General features: G+C 48.6%; 1 protein-coding gene across 7 annotated transcripts in view; it reads right to left on the bottom strand.

Moving 5' to 3' along the window:
- Positions 1–2637: 2637 nt before the first annotated feature.
- tmc6b (transmembrane channel-like 6b) overlaps positions 2638–9340 on the bottom strand; it is a 17451-nt gene continuing 10748 nt past the window's right edge. For all 7 annotated transcript variants that reach the window (XM_072711932.1, XM_072711929.1, XM_072711933.1 and 4 more), the window contains 11 exons: positions 8733–8888; positions 7650–7834; positions 6029–6119; positions 5852–5949; positions 5651–5746; positions 5300–5375; positions 4762–4895; positions 4394–4570; positions 4130–4208; positions 3552–3644; positions 2638–3182 (listed from right to left, as the gene is read on the bottom strand). In XM_072711932.1, the coding sequence (XP_072568033.1) occupies positions 3162–3182; positions 3552–3644; positions 4130–4208; positions 4394–4570; positions 4762–4895; positions 5300–5375; positions 5651–5746; positions 5852–5949; positions 6029–6119; positions 7650–7834; positions 8733–8888 (1206 nt within the window). In that variant the 3' untranslated portion in view covers positions 2638–3161. The remainder of the gene's footprint in view (positions 3183–3551; positions 3645–4129; positions 4209–4393; positions 4571–4761; positions 4896–5299; positions 5376–5650; positions 5747–5851; positions 5950–6028; positions 6120–7649; positions 7835–8732; positions 8889–9340) is intronic.

The raw sequence follows: 9340 nt of genomic DNA, 5'->3' as shown, positions 1-9340 counted from the left end.
AATTAGTTTGACATTGTACCAGTGTTTCAGAACCTTCATTTTTCAGTCCAGGTGTGACTGGCCAGAGTGAGCTAGAAAGTTTAATATTCCCTGGTGTCTGTATAATTAAAAAAAAAATTGTTTCCATCCACGCTTTGGTAATCTTGTGAGCATGGTCCCTCTCTTGGCCACTTGGGGAACTGCAGGCCAGAAAGCCCCATGTGGATTCCAGTGGCCAGAGTAACACCAGGCTTCTGAATGAACCCCACCCCCCCCCCCCATTTCAGCTAGTGACAGGTTATGTACTGCATGGCCTGTATGGTGGGTCGTGGATGCAAAGCGTCCGGGTCATGAAAGGCTCGCATTGCTCTATCATCCCATTGGACATCCTTGGTGACCCCTCCCCCTTGACCTCTGACCCCTCCCCCAGGAAAGGTCAGAACCTTACTTTCTTTTACAGAAGCTTTTTCTACCGAACATGGTTGACTGGTTAAAACACGTTTAACAGAAAGCCACTTTTCACATCGCGACAAATGATTTTATATATGATTAATAAAGACTTCGTAACAAGCAGAAAAAGGGGTATAAGTAATTCTATTTTGTTCTGTAACATATTTTTTAAACAAGCTATTTCAGTAAATTTACATATTTATTTTATTATGTAAATCATATTTATAAGTGCTATTCAGACAGAGAAGTGATTCTTTGTAAATTGTAAATATGTTTTTCTTTTGTGTTCTGACCGCATGTTTTCATAACAAATGTAAAAAAAGAAAACAACATAAAACTACAGCAAAAAAACAAGTGTCCGTGCTGGTGTCACCTGCCTGCCATTCCCATGTCACCATTTTACGTAGCATTCATCCATCTTCCATAACCACTTCCTGCATCCCACATGGTTGGGGGGGGTGCAGACCCTGGTCGCCTCATTGCAAGGTATACAAACACACACACTCACCTTTCAGGGCGTGATGTTTAACAAATCTACTTGAGCTCTTTCAGAGAAATTGATCATAAAAAGGCCTATGATGTGATCTACTTAGATCTGTAGAAGGCCTTTGATGTCCCCCACAAATGGCTCCTGCTTCAGCTCGGAGCAGCAGGGATTTTAGGGACTGTAGCAGTAGCAGCTTGGATTGAAAACTGGTTAACAGACCGGAAGCAGCGAGTAGTTATTAGAGGCACAATGTCACAGTGGGCCTGCGTTCATAGTGGGGTACCGCAGGGTTCAATTTTAGGACCACTATTGTTCCTAATTTATATTAATGATATCGACACCAATACATACAGTAAACTGCTTAAATTTGCAAGTATTCATTCAAGGTGGGTGGTGTAGCAGATACTGAACTAGTGGTGCAGAGGCTACAGCGGGATCTGGATTTAATTATTGACTGGGCTGATACCTGGAAGATGAAATTTAATGTAGATAAATGTAAGGTAATCCATGCAGGGAGCAGAAATATAAAGTACAGGTATTTTATGGGTTCCACTGAAACAAAGGAAGCTGATGATGAGAAAGACCTCGGTGTGTATGTTGATGCTTCCATGTCCCACTCTCACCAGTGTGGGGAAGCAATTAAAAAGGCCAATAGGATGCTGGGTTACATCTCTAGGTGTGTGGCGTTTAAGTCAAGGGAGGTGATGCTACGATTATATAATTCCTTGCTAAGACCCCATGCACCTAGAATATTGTGTGCAGGTTTGGTCAACATACCTTTAGGACATTGCTGCCTTGGAAAAGGTGCAACGTAGGGCTACAAGAATGATTCGTGGTCTTAGAGGAATGTCTTATGAGGAGAGGTTAGCGGAGTTGAATCTGTTTAGCCTCGAGCAAAGGAGATTAAGGGGGGACATGATCCAGGTATATAAGATTCTAACAGGTCTGGATGCTGTTCAGCCAAAAAGTTACTTCAATGTTAGTTTAAATACTAGAACTTGTGGCCATAGGTGGAAATTTGCGGGAGAACATTTTAAACTGGATTTGAGAAAGCGCTTCTTTACACGGCGTGTACTTAGAGTACGGAATAGTCTTCCTGTTAGTGTAGTGCAAGTTAAATCCCTGGGTTCCTTTAAATCAGAGCTAGATGAGATTTTAACAACTCTGAGCTATTAGTTGAGTTCTCCCCAAACGAGCTTGATGGACCGAATGGCCTCTTCTGGTAGGTAAATTTCTTATGAATATTGTTTTTAAAAACTCCAGGTTCAACACACTGTTCAGCAAAGTCTGTGGTCCCAGGTTCCAAACCCCAGTGAGACTCAGGTTCCAAACCCCACCCTGCCTCAAAAAGGAAACCTGAAGCAGCCAACGGGAACGTGGAATGTAAGGGTGCCATTGATGCCCGATTTCACTCTGGGGGCATAGCAACCTGCACACAGACAGTGCTGACTTTAACACTGCCCCCCCACCTCACCCCCTCTGATACAGAGATAGGCGAGAGTAAGCCGGGGGGGGGGGGGGGGGGGGGGGGTCACAGCACAGGGTCAGCCAGTGATCAGAGCCTTAACGGCCCTGCTCAGGTGCCCAGACATGTGACTCTATGCCAAGGCTGGGACTCGAACCAGTGACCCCCACCGTATGCATTGATGAGGGTGGAAAGGCAGACTGGCAGACTAACCCTCCAGAAGGCCAGTCAGCCAGTAAGAAGCCCCGTAACAGAACCAGCTCATCCTCCTTTTATTTCTCTCGTCAAATAAACACACGTTGATTTAGTTTTACAGAAGGAAAAACTATTTATATACAATTCACAGTATTCTAAAAAACACACAACATAAATTATAAATTGTACTGAAACAACTCAATGTTCAGTAGTCACATTCACATAATGTCCATTAAGGTATATAAAATGTAACTCTCTGTCCCCCTCTAGTGGAAATAGTACAAAATGTATTTACACAAACTTTGGTAGTACTTTGTAGCCAGTGTAACTGAATTTAATTCCATGTCGCTACTTTTGTTCTAAAGAATAAAAGAGGAAATAAGAGGTAAAATGGGGACTGATTTTAGTCCTGGAAAACGCAGTTGCCCAAAAAGTCAGTTTTTAGAAAAATACATCTCTCTGATGAGATTTTGCCCACCTGTTGGGGGCGGTGTCCCCCCCAGCCCTCCTCACAAGGGGGGAGGGGAGGACACATTTAGCAACAGTGATCACAAACAGGTGGACGCCGGCATGTGGGGCAGAGCGTCACTCGTCCACGTCAGAGCCCTACGTCAGGACAAAGGAGAGAGACACGGTTACCAAGGAAACCTGGCTAGCTGCTGAAAGCCAAAGAGCATCTGAGGAGGCGGGTCTTTCAATCAGGAAACCCATTCATGCTGAAGAGCTTCACATGGCTTGGAATCACTTGCTAAATGATACTTCTACACACAATTCAAACATTTTAAGCTGTTGACTACAATTCACAACAATGGGATGGAACAGGAAGGTTTCAAACAGGAAGACAGATGGCCTTACTCACGCTACTGGCCAGAGGTTCAGTGCAGGGGTAAGACTTTGCATGCCATGGGCCTGACATTTTGGCAGATTCCCGTTTCCCCAATGTACGCCCTTCCCTGTGCCCTCGCATCTCCTGACCTCACTTCCTGTTGCCTTGGGTCTCTGCTGTGGACGTTTCTGCTCGTGTATAGCCTGCAGCCTGGTGATGAGAAACTTCTTGTCGAACCCCTCCTGCGGATGGAAGCAGAGCCACCTCCGTAAGCGGAACCGAGACGGTCCAGCCCGGGGACCCTCCAGACAGTCACCCAGCCACATGGTCCAAACGCAACTGCTGCTTAGTGATCCACTGAATTACACCAAAAGATACATGTGAAGCAGAGCCTCCAGCACATCACCCACCCACTCCCTCCTCAGCCCCAACGGAAACCCCTAGGTCAGCGGTGGCCAATCTTATCCGCAAAGGGCCGGTGTGTGTGCAGGTCTTTGGGGTTACCTGCAGGTCAGCTGCTCAAACCCAGGTGTGAGGACTCTTCAGCCAATCAGTCCTCTAATTAGTGACCTAATTAGGGAGTTGCAGTGAAAACCTGCCACACACCGGCCCTTTGCGGATAAGATTGGCCACCCCTGCTCTAGGTAGTTGTTTTCAGGGACGAGCCGCTCGGTAAAACCATACAACGTCAACCCCAAGCTTCACGGGCCGGTTCTGCCTCACTCACGTTCTCGATTTGCTCCTGCAGGAGGCTGATGATCTTCCGCTGCCCGTCGACCACTTGGGTGTGGAAATAAATGACAACCCTGAAACAGGCACAGTTGTGCTACAGTCATTCGGCCAGCAGATGGCAGCACTCTGTTCAACAGAAGGATCAGTGGCGACCTGTGAGGTTGCCACTGAGATCACGGCAGAATCGCGATCAGAATATCAAATGGCAAGCATGAGGAGTTCAGACAGAAGCGGAGCGCTGCCCTCTGGCCAGACTTACAGGAAGATTCCGGCAGACACAAAGAGAAAGAGGGGGTTCTCCACCAGGTAAGTGTGCACCCAGGCCAGCCAGGCCAGCCTGGGGTTCTGCTTCTCCAGCTGCTGTACCCACAACTTTCCCGACTGGAACATGGTGGTCAGGTTCTGGAAAGGTCCGCACTGTTCCGAGGGCTTAATCCTGGGGGGTAAGGAGCCCATGATCAGCCCCATGACTGGGGGGGGGGGGTGTAGGCATCTGAATGAGGACAATCTTAAAATAGGTAGGAAGCCCCCACCACCAGATAAGAGGGCAGGCACAGGGGCCGTCTCGAAGCACATGCGTGGGGGGGGGGGGGTTTCCGCAGCGGGCGGCACTCAGGCATCACTCACGTCCACATGGTAAGGGTGACAGACAAGGCCGCCCCCACGAAGGACGGGAAGGACAGGAGGCTGATGAAGAAGGTGGTCATCTGGCTGGCTCTCCAGGGCTTACGGGGGGCCTGGCAGTTCATCATCAGGCTGGTCTTGGGGGGGGGGCAGGACAGACATGGAGGGGTGAGACAGGGCCGATACAGAAAGGGATGGGGTGAGGGGGGCGAGATGAACCATACACACCTCCCCCCTACCCTCCGACAGCCAAGGTGAATGACACAGAGTGTTATCCTGCTGGGGGCCGGTGTGGTGTGGGTTCAGAGCCCACAGGTACGGAGAGGCGTGCGGAACATCACAGACACTGATGGAGAGTGTGTGGGAGGAGGGGTGTAGGGGCATCACACATTGGTACGAAAGGCACATAAACACACACACACACACACACACACAGACACACACACACACAGACACCACACACACACACACACACACCATACAGACACCACACACACACACATACACACACACACAGACACCACACACACATTCGCCTTACCTTCTTCATGTAGAAGAGCAGCAGAAGCTTGATGAGTTGAACAGCAGGCAGCAGGGGGGCATACAACACTCCCAGCCTGGGGGGGGGGAGAGGGCCCCAATCACAGTCACCAAACCAGCAGCAGAGCAGCCCAGTACACCCTACGCAAAGCTCTCAGCACCGAGACATGAGAAACCGCAGCCAAATGGGCAGTAATCTACCCTTCCTGTTTGTGAAAGGGCCATTTTCCTGTTTACTATCACTCAGTAGTGAGATTAAAGCAGAGTCGGTCACTGCCGCAAAAGGCCTCCCCTAATGACATCACTTCCCCTTCCCGGGGAAGGTGGGTCTTAGTGGAGTGGCGGTCTTTACCAGGCGAGCGTCTGTCCATAGATAAGCTCCAGAACATTCCGAGCGATGTCAAACACGGGCTTCCTCTTCCTCTTCAGAGCCTTCTGGGAGAAAATCCTACAAGAGTCCAGAAGACAGAGATGGGGGCGTGGTCTCAAGAAGCAGAGGGTGGTCTGGATGAGGCAGGGGGGAGGAGCTTGAGATGAGCCACACCACACTCACTTCCAGAGGAATTCCAGAAAGAAGGTGTCCAGCATGGTGAAGATGAAGTCCATGATGAGAAAGCGATACATCTCCTGGCCCACAAAGCTCTCCCAGCACTGTGGGGGGGGGGATACAGAGCTGAAAGTGGGCACGCCACACCGGCCCGGAACATGGTCATGTGATCTAGCGGCATACCTTCAGTTTTAGCTCTTTCGGACCAGCGGCGATCCGGCCCAGCCAATGGTAGCACAGTACCACCAGGAGGCACACTTTCAGCATGAGGTTCCTGTTGGGAACGGGGGACGGGACAGGGGAAGAGACAGGGCAGCAGATGGGTCAGTCACCCCGGGGCGGAAGCTGGTTACCATGACAGCAGAGTCGCATTGGATGACGACATCACTTCCAGTATAGTGGGCGACTCGTAACTCACACCACAACTTCTCAGAACTTGCTGACGTCTCTGAGCAAAGTACTCGGGTAAAACATCCAGCTCTAGGAACAGTGACTAATGCATGTCTTTTAGATAAAGACATCCCTCAGATAGGGGGCGCTGCTCGATTCCTGATTTAATAAAAGCCAAGCTTTCTGCCTCTGTAAACCAGGCTCTGGGGGACGAGGTCCATCACTGTCATTAACGCTGTGACTGTGTGCCTGCGATAAGTCAGCCGAATTATACAATAGCCTACTTACAAAAAAAATAAGCATTTTAATTTTCTTCAAAGCTTCAGTTGTAATCTGAATACTCCTCCTTATATAGTCTATGTAACCGGTTTATCTGTATTGTGTGATTTTTCTATTACACCCTCTGACAGATAATATAATATATAATTGTGTAAATATACTCATTAAACAAAATAACCTGGTTACATATATATAGTAACAAATTATAAAGTAAAACATATTTGCGAAATCACCGCCCGTTTCCCACACCAACGAACGTCAAACTCTAACCTCCAAGCGAGACGTACTTCTGCCCTAACCCTAACCCTAAACCAAAAAGCCGTAATGTTCCTAATAGAGTGGCTGCTCTGTCCTGAAATTGCAGTTTTCAAACGCAGTATTTAATAACATGTCGGATAAATAGACGTAGTTTATTGGTGACTTCATGTTTGTCAAAGTTTACATAATTTAACAACTGTATAAAGTTTTTTTATACAAATGAAAAGGAAAAAAAAAAAACATTTTTAGGGTTTATTAACTCTCTCGCATCTGCTGTGACACACGCTCACGCAAGAAATCTTACAGCAAATCTATATTATTCCATCATAAAAATTAAATTAGCGACATCAAGATCATTGGGGCAGTTTGCAGACCCTAAAAACTATTTACAAGGTAATAGAACTGCCACATACGTGTAAATGCCTGTGCACTCGTCTCGGATTGAAACCTCCCCCAGACAGCTGACCAAAGTTCGCCACCCTGTGTTTTATTATTTGAATGAAGCGTAAAATGCAGTGTTTTCAGCTCAGGCGGCTTGTCATTCCCTTTGCAATGTTACTCCGACAAATATAAATCAAATATGAGAAAACAAGCATCACCTGTCACTTTTTGAACACTTTTCTAAATAAAACCACCCAAATGTAAATAAAATAAAATGTACTTAGCATATTATAAAATATTTATTTTAATTTATATAAACCCGGCGAGGAGAGGGAAATGTGCAGGATCTGTGGCTAAACACCAGTTTGCACACTTGGGATCCGAACCAGCAACATGCGCCAATGACACTTACAGGTCAGGGAGCAAAATACTTACGACACACGCTGAACGCAAGGTGGCGAATTAGTGGGCGGTGCTACAGTGGGGCAGGACGTACCTGACGATGGAGACGTAGGTGAGCACGCTGGGCGAGTCATACTGCTCCATCCAGGCCACGGTGTTGAAGAAGCCAGGCAGCAGAAGGTTGAAGCTGGACACGACCACAGGCAGCGCCAGCAAGCTGACCTCCTCCAGTGGGCCGCGAGAGCCCAGCTCCTGGGGGCCATGATCTGCCACCCACTTCTGCAGGTCCCAGGGGGTGGGGGGGCAAGGACAGGCAACCAAGTCAATGACTGACAGCTCTCATAATGATTCAGAAACTGGATATGCGATCTAAAGGATGTTAGCTAAGGGCCGGCTGTTGGACCCTTGAGGGAGATGTATCGGTTGAGCAGCTAAATGCAAGGGAGGCTAACAGCGCTTAAGGAATGGACACTTTTGGCCAAGTCCTGGCATCATGATGCGTGAAAATTTTTGGGCTAAGCCCTGGAAAGTGACCCCAGAACCGCCCGTTTGTCCATAACTGTAAATCAGACCGCTCTGCAATATCAGCCAGAGGAAATGGAAGGACAACTGGTAGGGATGGGTTTCCAGAACGTTGTGTCTGATCTCCTATCACCGTCAAATCTAAACAAGAGATGAGGCTCTAAAGGCCGTAATAGAAGGCGTGCAGGTATTTGCGTGCCGCATACCCAAAGGCGTGCGGGTATTTGCATGCCGGATGCTTCACACAGAGCAGCAAGCCTCATCTCATCATTGCTATGGAGACCAGGTCTGGCCACCCTAGTACCGCCTACTACCTGAACACGGAGCTTTGCTGGTGCTCAGCTTTAACGTGGTTAGAATGTTATGCCTGTTATCGGGAAGGTTGCAGGTTCAAATGCCAGCAGCGTGATGTCACCATTCGGCTCTTGTGTGAGACCCTTAACCCCCAATGGCTCCAGGGACTGTCTGACCTGCTTTTTAAATAAGACTGCCTGCTAAATAAATAAATGAATGTGAATGCAATGTCGTCTTCTCCCATATCAGTCTTTAGAAAATAAAAGCTCAACTTGCAATTTAACCCGACACACAGCTGAAATTTCTCTCTAACATGCAGACAGACAGACATACACACACACAGGCAGACAGGCAGCCCCACCTTGTGCAGGTACTCTGAGAAGTAGTAGACAGCCAGGCCGCAGGCCACGGTGCTGCCGATGCACATGAGCCAGGCCAGCAGGTGCACGAGGTGTCGAGCCAGCCTCTGGGCCAGACCCCGACGCTCCTCGCGACAGCTCAGCTCCGACAGCAGCTCCTGGAGGAAGGACCACCAGCCAGGAAGGATGGGCGAGGCGTGGGCGGCAGGAAAGAGGATGTGGGCAGTTTTAGCAAGATTTACGATGTAACCTCGCGCCCCTTACGCAAACACGCGGGGACGGAGGGGGGCTTGGGCAGGAACATGGGGTCTCAGGACAGTGGCAGGGTACCAAAACTCAGCGGTCTAAGCCCGTGCATGCGATGAGGTCGCTAGTTCGAGCCCCGGCTTCGGCAGAACAGTCACATGTCCATGGGCACTTGAGCAAAGGCCCTTAACCCCCAGCTCCAGAGTTGCTGTACGTTAGCTGACCCTGTGCTGTGACCCTCAAGCTATGGAAAGCAAGATGGCATCGGCGACAATAATCATTCCAATGTACCTGTACTTGTGCAACTGGCAAATAAAGTATGTTTGTTTTGTTTGTTCAAGGAACAGACAAGTCAGAGATGGGA

Source organism: Paramormyrops kingsleyae, chromosome 5 (genome assembly GCF_048594095.1).
Source record: "Paramormyrops kingsleyae isolate MSU_618 chromosome 5, PKINGS_0.4, whole genome shotgun sequence".
Taxonomy (NCBI): domain Eukaryota; kingdom Metazoa; phylum Chordata; class Actinopteri; order Osteoglossiformes; family Mormyridae; genus Paramormyrops; species Paramormyrops kingsleyae.
The sequence above is the reverse complement of the archived record's forward strand: the minus strand, read 5'-3'. Positions and strand labels throughout refer to the sequence as shown.